We start from the raw sequence: 17,044 nt of genomic DNA on the forward strand, positions 1-17,044 counted from the left end.
AGAAACATGCAACATAAGAGAGGAAGAGAGAAGGAGTTTGAATGTGTTTGAGATGAGGTGTCTGAGAAATATGATAGGGGTTACTAGGCTGGATAGAGTGAGAAATGAGGAGGTGAGGAGGAGAACAGTGGTGGAAAGGGAGCTGGGAGATAGGGTTGATGAAAGAGTATTGGGATGGTTTGGACACATGGAAAGAATGAGTAAAAATGACTAGTAAATGAGGTGTGGAAAACAGATGTGGAGGGAGTGAACATAAGGGGGCGTCCTAGGATGAGATGAATGGATTGGGTAAAAGGGGCTTTGGGGAAGAGGGGAATGTCTGTTGAGGAAGGACGGGAGAGGACAGAAGACTGGGGTGAATGGAGAATGGTTGTATATGGATAATATTGTGATACATGAGGTGGAATGGGTGGGGGATGGGGGGTGAGGGAGTATGTGTGAGAAAAATTTGACACCGCCCGAAGGGATTTCTCTCCGTCTTCTCCTTTTCTGCAAGAGGAGACGGAGATGGGGGTAGCCGATTTAATGAAGCAGCCTTGCTGTGGATGTGCTGTGTCTTGCGACACTGCTTCTGACCCAGGGCAGTGGCCAAGTTGCAGGGATGACCCGTTATCCAGGAGATGCCAAGATAAGAGGGAGGAAAAAGGGTGGAGGGAAGGGGAGTATGATAGGGATGATATGGATGGGAGTGGTTTTTATGCCTTTGTTTTTTGATTATCTCCCTTGTAAGTGGGTAAAAGCCTTTGGTATATGTATGTATGTATGTATGTATGTATGTATGTATGTATGTATGTATGTATGTATGTATGTGTGTGTGTGTATGTATGTATGCAATTTTCAAATTATAGTATTTTGGGAGAAGGTCCGTGTTGTAAATTGCAGATGTAGTGCACAGCAGCAGATTTCTCGTGAGGCTTTGCATATGTGGATTAGTTTGCATGTGGCTAAGTGCATCAGTTTGGGGAGATTTTGCATGTTGCGTTTCGCAAGCTGCAATGCGCAGCAGCAAGTTCCTTGCATAAAGTTGCATGTGTGGACTAATATGCAACTGGATGAGGGATGTTTTGGTAAGTTGAATTTTTCATAAGGTGTTAAGTATTTGCATGTAGGGCGTACCTGCTAAAGGAAAAGACTAGCGAGCATACATGCCAGGATATATCCATCACCCTTTGCTTCCCTCTGAGCTAAGCTGGGAAGGAAACAATGGGGTGTGGGGTGAGAGTACAAGGGGTGGGAGTGGGTGAGTGCCTTGGCTGATTACCTTTCAAAAGACCCTTGGTATAAACAGTAGGTAGACAGACGGCGGCTAATAGCAACTAGTAATGCAGGTGTATTTTCTGTCGCTAGCTTTCGTTATCTACAAAAAAAATTCTATGTAAAGGAAATAGAACATCAAAGAATAGAAACAAACGTTTATCGTAGAAACATAAATGTCTATGGACAAAATCAACAAATTAATTGTTCGGGAAAGCTGTTCTTTTCAGTGGTATCCTCCTTCATGCTTAAAAGTTACCGCGGGTCCGTAGTAGCTCGGGTGTTTGGCCTTGCCCTTGTAGTCGACGTCGGCGTGGTAACCCCACTTGTCCGTGTAGTAGTTGACCGTCTGGAGCCTCCCGTCGGGGAGGTAGACGTAGTAGCTGCCCTTGGCGTCGTAGCCGTCGCGGTACTCCTGGTGGCCGAAGTTGCCCCCGTAGTCGGCCTTGACGGCGTAGTCGAAGTTGTAGTTCGGGTGAGCGTTGTGGCCGTATACGCCTCCGTGGCCACCTCCATGGCCATAACCACCTCCGTGGCCACCTCCATGGCCATAACCACCACCGTGTCCACCGGCAGGATTGGCTACCGCCATAGCCACAAGTACGGCAAGAAGAAGGACCTGCACAATCACAAAAATACAGGGTCAGGTGAGAGCTAAAAAAAAAAAAATAAAAAAAAATAAAATCGCATTCCCACGCCATTTAGTGAAAAAACCGTTGTAGGATACAGCCCTGTCAGTTTTGCCGATCCGCTGTTTATTTTATCTTTTTAATAAACCACGAAGACAGTGAAATTCAACTAAAATTTTGCATCACAGGATGCCTCACGCAGGGTTCATTGACCATTTTCTATGTGGAACTATTTAAGTATATGGGAGACTTATCTATTTAGTTCATCTAGTATCCAATTCCTTTCCTTACAGTACTTTGTCTTAAGTGGATATGTGACATCTATTGCAGGTTGATGTATTGGCATTCACTATTCTTAGTGATCTGTTTCAGTGAGTTAGGTTTTTCATTTTGTCTTTCGCAATACCATTTCGGGTAACATGATAGTATAGATATTCTATAATCAATGACTTAGTAAATTTCTACTGCAAAAAGCTACCCGAACTCTTGATTGCTTATTATTTCAGATGAACTATAATAAAAAAAAAAAATATAATAAATAACGCAAGTATCACATCTAGAACAATCTAGTATATCTATCATAAGACTTTGCCTAACGTTCTAGAGTGTTTGTTTCTGTGTAGTTGGAGATGATTTTTCTAATCCCTCATATTGACCCCATTTTCGACCCACCAGGAAGCCTGAAGGCCGCGGGTATTCTGCAAGAGAAACCAAAGGCAATGGATGCATTGAACCCTCTCTGCATGAATCACACCCTTCAGAAGTAATCCATATACCAAAACAGAAACTCAGCTCAATTTTCACAATAAATCATATTTTCTGTAATCCGTGTGCGTTGGTGGCGTCATCGGAAGCGTGCTTGCTAGTCTCACATTTGCTTAGTTGTGGGTTCGAATCCCACACTCCTCTCCGATTCCCAGCAGTGACTGTTTGTTACATGCCCGACAGTCCCCAAAGCGCAATAGGGTAAAGGTGACGGCTTCGGCCGCAGCTACATAGTGCCTCCTGGTGTAGGCTCCTCATCACCTTCATTAATCTGTACTATTTTGCAGGATGAAATACTTTGACAATTGTCACTTAACCCATTTCTGACTACCGCTGTTCTTTTTTATCCCTTATCGATCCTATCAATCTAATTCATTGGCGCCCCTGTGATAGCAAATATTTACCTCCGGTTATCTTAACTGTTTCTAATCTATTTCATCTTTTATCTTAGTCTATATCCATGGCACCCCTTTGATCATTGATTAATTCAAAATATATTTTCATATGAAGGAAGATGTCGAGTACGGCACAATCATTAGTTTAGAGAAATAACTAAACAAGAAAAGATAATAGATATTATAGAAAAATAAATAAAATAGGATAGGTAGGTGGTAAGCATAAAAAAACATGGAATTCGAAGACGAGTGATGATAGCCACAGTACCGAGAAGGAGAGACAGAGAGGCAGACTCAGATTGAGATGGATTGATGGCGTGGAGGAGGAGTTGGACAGAAGGGGAATAGATAAGTCAACCTTTATGAAAACAGCTCAGGAGAAGAGGAGGACACGGAGAGATTTGCTTTTGGAGGATCAGAATGAAGTGGTACTTTGAGAACCAATGAAATGAGTGAGTAGATCAACAGTTCAAAGATGTAACCAGATCTACGAATCCTTGAGCTTAAGTTTTGCACTGAGTGAGTATATTAACAACTAAAATGATCAACTCCACTCCAATTCTCCTCAATGGGTTCCTAAGTCTTCAACTGGGTGAGTATATCAACAAGTAAGATATGCAACCCCAGTGCGAATCACTCCTACGGTTTCTGAAGCTTAAGATTTTTATACTGAGTGAGTATAACGACAAGTAAGATATATAACCCGACTTCAATTCAACTCAACGATCTCTTGAACCTCAGAGTTTAGACTTACACTGCGAATCATGTTGATATGTGAGAAGTCAGTCAGCGTTCTGCGATGCAAGTATGACACTCCTGGCACTTTTATACACGTGAATGACTGCTGACTGGCACCTTGTCTGGTGACTAGGCGTCCTTAGTCGTGTGTGAATGGAAACAAAGGACTAGTGGGGGGGGGTCCGTTTTCATCTACACAGCCTTGAAATCATCTGAAAAAGTTACATGTTTGATTTTCTATAATTAGAGTAAATAAATTCATCTTCAACGTGTTTTATTATTTCCTGTCGCGTAAAAAAATATGAGGAATTCTTCATGCCATGTAAAATTTTCTTATAGTAATTTCCCTATCTGAGGAAAGTACGCCTATATACCAAGTGGCTTCTTTCCCCTTATAAGGTAGGTTGCCAATCAAGCACACACCCATATCGACCCATTTCTCTCTCGTCCACAAACAATCGTTCTGTATCTAATCATAATCAGAAAAAACACATCTTAAATTGCGTTTTAGTATTTCATCTTGCCTAGAAATATGCTATTCCTTATACTAAGATAAGTTTTATTTTAGGGATTTTTCCAATGATTATCATTTTGTCCTATCTTGAATTCTATTCTGGTCGATACTGTCTTGGGCTTGTGTAAGTTTGCTTTTTGAATTGTGTTGCAAGAAGTGAATTTTCTCTCTTCTATTCTTTTTTAAGTGATTGATTTGAACTGCCTTTGTTCCATTAGGTCATTTTTTTTCATATATATTCCATAAAAAATACAGGTGGTTCCCAACTCAAACCCTGACCCAAACCAAAGTGCAATGATATTCTTTCTCTCTCTCTCTCTCTCTCTCTCTCTCTCTCTCTCTCTCTCTCTCTCTCTCTCTCTCTCTCTCTCTCTCTCTCTCTCTCTCTCTCTCTCTCTCTCTCTGTGTGTCTCTCTCCGTACCCCCATCTCCATGTACAAATTATTTTTTCCTCTCTTCAGTGTCCTCCCATTTCAGCTCTTCCTGATATCTCTTTTCCTCTCTTGTATATTCTACTTCACTCACATCTGTCTTTCGCCAGTCCTTCAGTTTGTCTTTTTTCCTATTTCTCCACGTCAGGAATAAAGCTAACCGACCATTAGGTTTCATTGCTAGGACGGTAACGAACAGAAGTGCAGAGGCAATTATCAAACTCAATCTAGCGATGGTTAGACCCATCCTTGACTATGCGGTACAATTTTGGTCTCCGTCCTATAGAATGGACATAAATTCACTAGAATCAGTACAGAGAAGAATGACCAAAATGAAACATGGACTCAGAAATTTGCCTTACGAGGAGAGGCTTAGTCACCTTAACTTACACTCTCTGGAAAGACGCAGAATGCGGGGTGATCTAATAGAGGTGTTCAAGTAGATCAAAGGCTTTAACAAGGGTAAGGCAAACAAGGTCATAATATCAAAACAACAGAGCAGGACTCGCAGTAATGGATTTAAACTGGACAAATTTAGATTTAAGAAGGAAATAAGCAAGAATTGGTTTACTAATAGGGTGGTCAACGAATGGAATAGACTTAGTAACCATGTAGTGAGCGCTGAAACTATCAGTTGTTTTAAGAAATGGTTAGACAACTTTATGGATGGGGATGACAGGTGGTGATGGATATGGAACTACATTGTGTAGGCCTTATGGTCTCTTGCAGTCTCTTTTATTCTTATGTTATTATATTCTATAAAAATACCACCATGATGTAGAAGGTGAGGAGCCTACGCCAGGAGACGATGAGTAGCTGCGGCCTTTGCCATATGATGCGCTTCAAGGACTGTTGAATTGCAGGTAGCTAACAGTCACTGCTGGGTATTGGAAAGGAGTGCGGGATTTGAACACATGATTAAGCAAATGCGAGTCCAGTTTGATTCTGATTACGCCACCACTATGATGTAGTGTTTACATAAATGAGTTGTAGAGTAATTCTACCAGGGGCTCTTGTGAGACAGTGGTCATTTTTTGCTGTAACATTTGCATTTGAGTTGACAGGCGATGTCATCTTTAGATTAATCCCGAAACTAGGATGACTATATTTCTTATTGTTTTGTTTATATATTTATCTATTGATTTGATTGTTTTAATTAATTATTTACAAATCTATTTTATAGTGTTTTTGGAGAACTTTGTCAATATCAGTAGCAAACTCTGAACGAATCGTAAATAAAAGATAAAAAGTGAATGTTTGTAGTTTATTTATTATGTTTGATAATTCATTAGTTATTCTTTATCATCAAATCTTATTCATTGTATTAGTATATCGTCATATATCGTCGTTTAGTAGAAAACTATTTTCGTAGTCTATGTGAGTTATTTGGTTTCAGGACCAACATCAATAGTTCCACGATTACTTCTCTTTTTCTCCTAAAGCTGTATGCAAAACAGTCAAAATTGTCGTAGATCTCGAATGATAAAAAAAAAAAAAAAATCATAAAATCAGTGTTAATTTTAGAATGACGCTTACTATTCTAAAAAGTTTTGTGACTTCCTTACAAATATTCTATTATGAGTTGCTAGTTGATATTTTTGTCTTCAATTTGTGAGTTCTTCAACTTTGATCATTAGGTACTGAATCAAGAATATATAGAACTTCGGCAGTGATTTTAGTCTTTTTAACATCGTGAGCACGAAAGTAAGCATAGATTAGATATCAATATTGATGATATATAAATTAACATATTTGAAGCTCATTAAAAAATACCTAAATTGGTGTTTATCAACTTTTCTTGTAGGTGGGGTTTATGAAAGTCAAACACATTTTTAATATTATATTTTATAATTCATTTGTATTTGTTCTTCAAAGACAGTTATGTTTTCACTTAATCTTTTTTACAACCGGTATTAAACTCTAGTTATCTTAAACGCCGTATGGAATCATATTTCTATTATCGAGTTAATAATAATTATCAGGGTTGTGACTTCATATCTACTGTAGCTTAACAAATTTCAATGAAAGTTTTGAGGCAGATGAGGATCCATGATATACCTTCTTTTTTAAATAGTGTCAGTAGCTAAACGACCAAAAATTTTCTTACTACACCTTTAACATTTTGAAAAAAAGCAACACTTCGCAATTAAACGTTGTACATAAAAAGTCTTACTAGGATTTTTTGTTTGACAGTGAAATATTTCATGGTAATATAGTTATTTTCTATTAGTAACCGGTGACTTCTATTTGCCCTGGATGTCTGAATACAAAGGGCAAAGTTGCAATTAGGCGTCTTTTAGAGGAACTCTAACTCTGCCATTATCAATTATGAGGAGAGAGAGAGAGAGAGAGAGAGAGAGAGAGAGAGAGAGAGAGAGAGAGAGAGAGAGAGAGAGAGAGAGAGAGAGAGAGAGAGAGAGAGAGAGAGAGAGAGAGAGAGAGAGAGAGAGAGACATAGTAAGAAAGAGAGAAAAGATGACCGATGAAAAAAAGGGCGAGGACAAAAAAAAAAGGTGAAGGATAACTAAATAAAATGCGTTGAAGTCTCCTCCAATTGTTGGGAAAATTCAATGAACATTAAGTAAGTATCCACACAAACCTCCCCCTCCCTGCATTCTCTTTTTTTATCGTCTTCATACTTACTCAGTCTCTTCCCTTTTTTCTCTCTCTCCCCCTCTCTCTCCCTCTCTCTCTTTCTCTCTCTCTCTCTCTCTCTCTCTCTCTCTCTCTCTCTCTCTCTCTCTCCATGTATCTATCTCTCTTTATCTCTCTCTCTACATCTATCTTTCTCTCCCTCTCTCCTTACCTTCCTCCCGTCCTCCCTCCTTTCCTCCCTCCCTCCCAACCCTCCCTCTCCCTCCCCCCCCTCTCTCTCTCTCTCTCTCTCTCTCTCTCTCTCTCTCTCTCTCTCTCTCTCTCTCTCTCTCTCTGTCTCTCTCCTCTCTTTCTCTCTCTTTCTCTCTCCCTCACTCCTTCTCTCTCTCTCACTCCCTCTCCCTCACTCCCCCTTTCTCCCTCCCTCCCTCCGTCTCTCTCTCTCTCTCTCTCTCTCTCTCTCTCTCTCTCTCTCTCTCTTTCTCTCTCTCTCTCTCTCTCTCTTTCTCTCTATGTCTCTCTCTCTCTATCTCTCTCTCTCTCTCTCTCTTTCTCTTTCTCTCTCTCTCTCTCTCTCTCTCTCTCTCTCTCTCTCTCTCTCTCTCTCTCTCTCTCTCTCTATATATATATATATATATATACATCTATCTATCCATGTATCTATCTCTCTTTATCTCTCTCTCTATCTCTATCTTTCTCTCTCTCCCTCCCTCCCTCCCTCTCTTCCTCCCTCCCTCCCTTCCTCCCATCCTCCTTCCCTCACTCTCCCTCCCCCTCCTCTCTCTCTCTCTCTATCTATCTATCTATCTTTATCTCTCTCTCTATCTCTATCTTTCTCTCCCTCCCTTCCTCCCATCCACTCTCCTTCCATCCTCCCTCCCTCTCCCCTCTCTCTCTCTGTTGGGGCAGGTAACAAACAGTCACTGCAGTGAATCGGAGAGAAGTACTGGATTCAAGCCCACAACTAAGCGGATGCCAGACCAGCGCGCTTTGGATTACGCCATCAGTGCACATATGTTGAGATAATACAAACTTAATATTTTGAATACTAGATATACTTCTGGATTTATTTTTCTATAGGAGGCCCAGCTCTGTGCTTAGGACAAAGACAATGACGTACAAATGAAATAAGCATTCCATATATTATGACAAAGAGTTTGTCTATTACTACTGTTCCAACTACTACTACTTATACTGTTGCTTCATCTGTTACAACTATTTATGATAATGGTGATAACATTCATGGTGGTAACGACGATGATGATTACAGTGGGCAAGGCAGAAATCTTATTGAAAGAGAAAAGGGGAACTGGCGACGAGCGGGCCAGGAGGTGCATTATGGGAAGACGAACCCTTTATTGCTACAACAACATAAAGCTCATTCGAGGTTTATCAAGAACATAGAGTGTATATGTATATATATTTATGTAAATATATATATATATATATATATATATATATATATATACATACACACACACACACACACACACACACACACACACACACACACACACACACACACACACACACACACACACACACACACACACACACACACACACACACACACACACACACACACACACACACATATATATATATATACATATACATATATATATATATATATATATATACATATATATATATAGAGAGAGAGTTACGCATTTTTGACTCATTCATGTTAATAACAACGAAAGATAATTTACCGTACGTCTAACAAAAGAAAGTTTGGGTAAAAACTTTTCAAAGCTCTACTTTAATTATAAAATTAACGTCCTGGATCATATACAAATGCACTCTGAGCATGTGATATATTTTCTTGTTCAAAAAAGGAGTATTAATGATATTGGATTCTTATAGAACTAAGTCAAAAGCTTACATAACAGATGTGTCGTGTTGGAACCCTCCAGGAATTATTCGAGAACTGATGCCTAACTTCGTCTAAGAAAATGAAGACGTTTATTCTATACATAGTCGTTCACTATGATTACATTATTCTAACATCTTGTTTCTTTATTTTTGGATGTTGTTTGTATATAAAATTTTAGCTCTTTGTTTTAAACGGTCTATGCTATTTTACGTTAATAAATAACGGCTCTCGAACAAACTTACTTGATAATATTAACTTTCGTTTGTAAAGATTTATAAACCTCAAGATATATTGTGTAATTTTGATATATAAATTTTACATACAAAGGTAATGTAAACAGGCAAGATGATAAAAACCTCGGGTGAATCCGAGCTTTCCTTAAGTCACGGAAACGACTTTCAGTTGGAACTAATTCAACTATTGAACGATACGGTCTACTTTAGATATCTAACTTGATATCTGAGATTCTGGTCGCTCTGAGTCCTGAACAATTCTCACTCTTTATAGATAGCCAGCTTGCTATCACAACCACGTACTCACACACATACATAGATAGTCTTTTTGTTATTGTAAACGAGTACAGTCCAGAATACTGTTCAACAATCGGCTTGATATGGTTTTCTGTAGTAGTTATTTAACTACCCAGACTCTGGTAAAACCATGAAGATTGAACAGCTTTAATTAATGTCTTTTTGTAAAAATATTTCTCTTCTTTTCTTATAGAAGTTGTTCAGCGGTCAGAAGCCTAAGACCCGTACACTTCACCTTTGTACACAATTCCATTTCCTATTATCTTCATTAAACCCGTCAAATTTTCGTCATGCGTCTAATGATAATATACCTTCCCCTTGTGCAAGAAAGTCAAAACTACTTCGTGTTGGAAGGCGGTCGTGTACAGAAAACTATCCGGGACATCGTGAAGTATAACAGAATCTCAGTGAGGACTGGGGAAAGAAAGTTTTAACCACACAACTGTAACAATATATATATATATACATATATATACATGTATATATATATGTATATATATATATATGTATATATATACATATATATGTATGTATATATATGTATATATATGTATATATATGTATATGTATATATATATATATATATATATATATATATATATATATGATTAAGCCTGACCGACTGAAACGTTACGCTAATAAAGACATTATTCTAATATGGTGCTTCTTTTGGAATCTTATTTCAAAATCTTTGATGTTTACAACATTGTATGGTATAACACTCCATTTTTTTCTAAGAACCATGCGGCAATTGCTGATTCATCGAAATCACCGACGTTCTGAATTTTCAGGACTTTCAGCCCTAAGTTCCAGTATTGGCTCAGTTGGCATACCTACATGTAAACAAATTTCATACAAAGTACCCGGTAATATATTGCGTATCAAAAACGAACTCGAGTGTGTGTGTATGTGTGTGTGTGTGTGTGTGTGTGTGTGTATGTATGTGTTTGAGTGTATGGGTGAGTGTGTATGTGTGTGTATGTATGTGTGTGTGTGTGTGTGTGTTTGTGCGTGCATGTGTGCCTTTACCTAGTTGTTGTTAACTAATATAGGATTATATTTGTGAGATCCCGTCTCTTTTTCTCAAACTATCTTACCTTGATTCAAATTTGATAATGGATTTACTTTGGGTTGTATTAGCTTCTAAGCTATTCCTGGAATTATTGCATTTCTATGGAAAACTGCTTTTCTTTATATACTTTAGACAAATTTTTCGACTTTTAAATCCAATGACCTCGTGACTTCCGTCCCCGACATTTATATTTATTTTCTTTAGTATCTTAAACACTACTGCCAAGTCACCTCGTACTCTTCTTTTTTCCGCTAATGATGTGTCTAAATGATTTAATCTCTCTTCATGTTATTAATTTATAAAACTAAGAACCAATTCGATCACTGTTCTTTCTATTCTCCCTCCCCCCCAAAATATATAAATATTAATATTCTATATTGATTTTTGTAAGTAATTTTTGCAAGTAATTATTTTGTCAATGAACAGTTCCTAGATATTTTTTTTTTAACTTTCATCTGGGATGGTATTGTACCATTATGTATAATATATTTACGTACCGCATCGTAGCATCGTATACTTATTGCAGTGCATTATGCTTTCGAACTGTTGAATTGTGTTTGTGTTTTTCCATTGTATCATTATCATAGATTTTGTTGTATTTTAATTTCATTATTGTTATTGTATCATTTGATTGCAATTCCGTGTGCCTTTGTAAGTAAAACAAAGCAAGTCGTGTATGTTTTCCTCGTCAACTCAAGGCTTACGTCCCAGTTGTTACTCCGCTTCCTTTCTGTGCGTATGCATTTGTCATTGTAGTGTTTTATGTCGTTGTGATTAATACAATAATTTAACGATTCCTATACTTTTATTTAGCCACACTATAACATATGGAGGCATGCGGTAAAAAAATTCTTTTAACGAATTAATACGTTGGATGATTCTCGAGTGATAAGAACTATCGTGAACTTTGGCTGGTCATTTTCATAGCTCCGCGCGGTTGAGTGTTTTTTTTCCTTTCTTTTTGCATCCAGGTTATTAATTACAGTGCCTTTTGAGATATATATGAACAATTCATCATAGTGACTTTGAGACTTCTATATGAACAGTGTATTCTTGGTGACCATGCGATTCTTTTTTTATGTGGTTTCCGGCTTAGCATCCCATCTATTACTGTCTGTGTTGTGATTCATGTGGAGGCCTGGATGGGAAAGTATTAATGAACATATTTCGTCTACGCAGATCGTCTCCGTGTCCGCCGGTTCCAACTACCTTTTTACAGTGACCTTACTGTTCACTCGTGTTCAATCTTGTATATATATATATATATATATATATATATATATGAATATATATATATATGAATATATATATATATATATATATATATATATATATATATATATATACAAAGGATTACAAAGGCGGAGCATGCCGACAGGAGACCTTTTGATCCATATCTAGGTCGGATGCGAAAAAAAAGAAAAACAAGAAAAAGAAAAAAAAATCATAATAATAAATTAAAACTATAATAATGTAAAAATAACAAATAAAATACATAAATAAATGCATAGGTATAGTTGAATAACAAACAAAAAGGTAAATAGTAAATGATTATAAATTGACATATAACCAATAATAAATGAAAATCAGACAGACAAATTATAACAAAACAAAAACAAATAATATAACATAAATTATAATCATTACAGCATCTTACTTAGGTATTTATCTAAATGATTCTTAAAGCTTCGAACTGAACTACATTGCACTACCTGTGCAGGAAGTTTATTCCATTCATTAACTACACGGTTGGCAAAGTTGTTTCTACCTACTTCCAAATTGAATCTATTTCCGGACAGTTTGAGACCATTGTTTCTTGTCTGATTCTCATTCAATGTGAAAATTTGGTCACTTTTGATGTTGTCAATTCCCTTTAAAATCTTAAAGACCTGTATCAAGTCACCTCTGAGTCTACGCTTTTTTAGGGAAAACAGATTCATGTGCTTAAGTCGATTTTCGTATGATTTATTTTTGATATTTGGAATCAGTTTTGTGGCTCGCCGTTGTACTTTTTCCAGTCTGTCAATGTCTTTAATGAGATTCGGTGACCATACGGAAACAGCATATTCCAAATGTGGACGAACTAACGATTTATATAGCTTGTTAATGAGTGATGGACTTTTGAAATCAAAAGATCGCGCAATCAATCCCAGAATCTTATTTGCTTTCTCAGAGGCTGAAATACACTGCTTGGATGATTTGAGGTCGTTACTGATAATTACGCCGAGATCTTTTTCACTATCCACTTTTGTTAACGAATTTCCAAATAACTTGTAATCGTACTTACTGTTATTTTTACCTATGTGCATTACCTTGCATTTACTTGTGTTAAATTTCATTAGCCACTTTTCAGACCATTGCTGTAATTGATCTAAATCTTCTTGAATATCTAATTGGTTTGAGTGATCATTTGCCACTCCGCACAGTTTTGTATCATCAGCAAATTTGGAAACAGTAGATTTTAGTCCATTGTCTATATCATTTATATATACTATGAATAGAAGTGGCCCAAGAACGGAACCCTGAGGAACTCCACTTGCAACATTTTTCCATCCAGAAGTTTTTCCATTTAAAACAACTCTCTGTTTTCGACCTTTCAACCAATTACTAGTCCAACCTAATAGGCTACCACTTATTCCATGCAAAGCTAATTTAGTAAGTAGTCTTTCGTGTGGGACGGTATCAAAAGCTTTTGCAAAGTCTAGATATATTAAATCTATATTGTTTCTTTTGTCATAATTGGAGATAACTGTGTTGTAGAATTCGAGTAAGTTAGTCACGCAAGAACGTTTCCGTCTGAAACCATGCTGGCTATCATTTATCAAACGGTTACTTTCTAAATGATATTCGATATCATCTCTGATGATAGTTTCCATTATTTTTCCTACGATCGAAGTCAAACTTATAGGCCTATAGTTATTTGGTTCCTTTTTGTCACCTTTTTTGAATATGGGAGTAACGTTAGCTAGCTTCCATTCTCTTGGGACATCTCCGGATATGATGGATTTCTTGAAAATAATTTCTAATGGAACAACAATCTCATTTTTCATTTCCTTTAAAATTCTTGGATGCCAACCGTCAGGCCCTGGTGTTTTATTAACTTTGAGTTTGTCTATACACCTTTTAATTTTTTCTTTTGTTATATTTACCGTAGTGAGTAAGTTTACCCCAGACTTTTCACAGGTTTCAGTTTGGAATTCACTTTGAGGTGTTTCGTTTACGAATACCGAGCTAAAATAATTGTTTAAGATATTACACATTCCTTCATTTGAATATTCAAGTTGACCGTCAGCAGATAATAGTGGACCAATGTGATTCCTAACAACCTTTTTATCTCTAATGTAACTATAGAATTCTTTGGGATTCTCTTTGGATTTATCAGCGATGTTCATTTCGTATTGTCGTTTTCTTTTTCTTATTGTCTTTTTTAAATCTCTCTGTATTGATACATAACTTTCATAGTCATTAGATGCACCCGAGCACTTATATTTCTTATAAGCCTGTCTCTTGTTAGCAATACTTTTTTCAGTTTCTTTGTCGAGCCACTTTGGGCGAGCCTGATTTGGGGGACGTCTGTCCTTAAAAGGAATGTAAGTTTGAATCATTTTAGTGAGCGTATTTTGAAATATTTCCCACATCTGATCTACAGGACTTTCGTTTAATTTTGCCTCCCAATCTGTAAGCTGAAGCTCCTGACGTAGTTCTATGAACTGAGCTTTACTGAAATCGGGTATTTTAGAAGCACAAGTATCTATTCTAAAATTGTTTAGGAGTTTGAATCTGACTAAATTGTGATCGCTATTTGCAACAGATTCACCGACTTCTACATCAGTTACCATGCTTTCGCGGCTAGTGATCAATAAATCGAGCAAGTTTCCATATCTTGTGGGCTCTTTTACATGCTGAATTAAGTAATTGTCACCAAGAAAATCAATCAAGCGACTACCTATATGGCCATGTTCAAGGGTCATCCAATCAATGTCAGTAAAATTGAAATCACCCATTATCAATAAATCCCGGTTGCAGAAACTAGACAGTTCTTGAAATAACAGTTTGTCGTCTGCTAATGATAATGTCTTTGGCCTATATATTACACCTATATTCATTTTTTGTCCATTTGTTAGGGTTAACTCAACCCACAAACTGTCATATGCATCCTGTTTCACTTTCTCTAAAACACAAGCATGAACATTGTTTTTAACGTACAATAGAACACCCCCACCTTTCTTGTGGTTTCTATCCTGATGAAAGTGTTTAAATCCCGCAATATTAAATTCAGCTTCGAACTCTGTACCATTTAACCATGTCTCAGTTATTCCTATCATATCGAGATTTTCGCTTTTGACATACGCCTGTATTTCTTGAAATTTGTTCCTAATACTACGAGTATTAAAGTACATAGTTTTAAGAAACTCGTGATTATTCCTTTTTGCCACATTTTGAGTTTCAATATCATGTCTTATATTATCATTTTGTTTTTTATTTATGCCTTGCTCTATATTATTATTATTTGGTCCTTCATTGACATTCAATGCCTCATTAACATTTCTCCTATCAAAATTAAAATTTCCCCCATCACGGACATCTGGTCGATTACGGTCATCCGATCTATTTTGTACATTTTGTCCCCCTACGTCACCGTGATTCACGCCGGCCTCCCATCGTTCAGTGACATTATGTCCGGCATCCCTTTCTAAAATTATATTTTGTCCTCCAGTGACATTATATCCTACCGTGATATTTTTTCCTCCACTATAATTACATCCCATCGTGATCTTTTGTCTTCCACTGTCATTACATCCTATCTTGATATTTTGGCCTTCATTGATATTCTGTCCGGTATCTCTTCCTAAAATTATATTTTGTCCTTCACTGACATTATATCCTACCGTGATATTTTCTCCTCCATTATCATTACATCCTATCGTGATATTTTGTTCTCCACTATCATTATTTCCCATCGTGATCTTTTGTCCTCCACTGTCATTACATCCCATTGTGACATTTTGTCCTATGACATTACATCCTAATGTGTCATATCGTCCTCTAGCGACATTACATCCTATCATGATATTTTGGCCTTCATTGACATTCTGTCCGGTATCCCTTCCTAAAATTACATATTGGCCTTCAATGACATTATATCCTACCGTGATATTTTCTCCTCCATTATCATTACATCCTATCGTGATATTTTGTTCTCCACTATCATTACTTCCCATCGTGATCTTTTGTCCTCCACTGTCATTACATCCCATTGTGACATTTTGGCCTATGACATTATATCCTAATGTGACATTTCGTCCTCTAGCGACATTAAATCCTAAAATTATATTTTGTCCTATACTGGTACATTGTTCTACATTAATGCTATACTCTACACTGTTTTTCCAAGTACATTCTATTTCCCCTTCCCTTTGGCCTTCTACCCTAAAAAAGGAGCTAGTTCATTACAAACTCCCACAATGAGGTTTGTAAGAACATCTTTGCCTCTGCGGGTAAGGTGGATCCCATCAGAAGCGTAAAGGTCATGGCGCCTAGAAAAGAGATACCAAGGATCAAGAAAGTGGTATCCCAATTGTGTGCACAACTGCGATATCCTATCATTGATCCCTATGGCTCTACTGTTCCAACACGAACCTGCGTAGATCCTCGGGAGGATCCCACAGACTACGTGACGGCTCCCACGTTCCTTCATCTCCTGAAGGAGGACCTTGTAATTCCGAACAAGCTCCTCTGATCTCACCCTACCTACATCGTTACTTCCCGTATGAACAATCGTAACCGTGTTCTTCCGTCCTTGCTCCCTGATGGACCGGGTACAATCAACGATCCCACGGCCCGGTTGACATACAAGCTTGCAACGTCGCTTAGTCTTTCGCTGCAGGATGTCGTCATAGCCTCGAACCATGGAGTCCCCCACCACCAAGAACTCCTGGTTTTCAGCCACTTCATCCTCCAGTAGAGCAAAAACGATTGACTAGAGCCAGCGGTTGCTCCACAGGGCACACGTCTACCGAACGCGGGCTCGACAAACGGGACCCCACGGAGCGCCACTCGCTCATGGCAGTGACAGTAGGTGAAGAAGTGGAACGCTCTTTGGGTTGTGGGGAGGGTTCACTCTTCTCACGGAGCGCACTCCTGAGAAGCCGAATTTCCTCCTCACACATCCTGAGACGGACCTCTAGGTTCACGCAACCTTCACAAGCCATTTCGCTCCCCCTTTAGCAATAAAAACGGCAAAG

General features: G+C 37.7%; 1 protein-coding gene across 1 annotated transcript; it reads right to left on the reverse strand.

Annotated features, from left to right (window-relative positions):
- Positions 1-1,479: 1,479 nt before the first annotated feature.
- On the reverse strand, positions 1,480-2,052 carry LOC143033918 (pro-resilin-like). Its single transcript, XM_076199566.1, has one exon. The coding sequence runs from the start codon at positions 1,844-1,846 to the stop codon at positions 1,481-1,483; it is 366 nt and encodes a 121-aa protein (XP_076055681.1). The 5' UTR covers positions 1,847-2,052; the 3' UTR covers position 1,480.
- Positions 2,053-17,044: the final 14,992 nt, after the last annotated feature.

This window comes from Oratosquilla oratoria, chromosome 2 (genome assembly GCF_046742065.1).
Source record: "Oratosquilla oratoria isolate Oo_2021 chromosome 2, ASM4674206v1, whole genome shotgun sequence".
Taxonomy (NCBI): Eukaryota; Metazoa; Arthropoda; class Malacostraca; order Stomatopoda; family Squillidae; genus Oratosquilla; species Oratosquilla oratoria.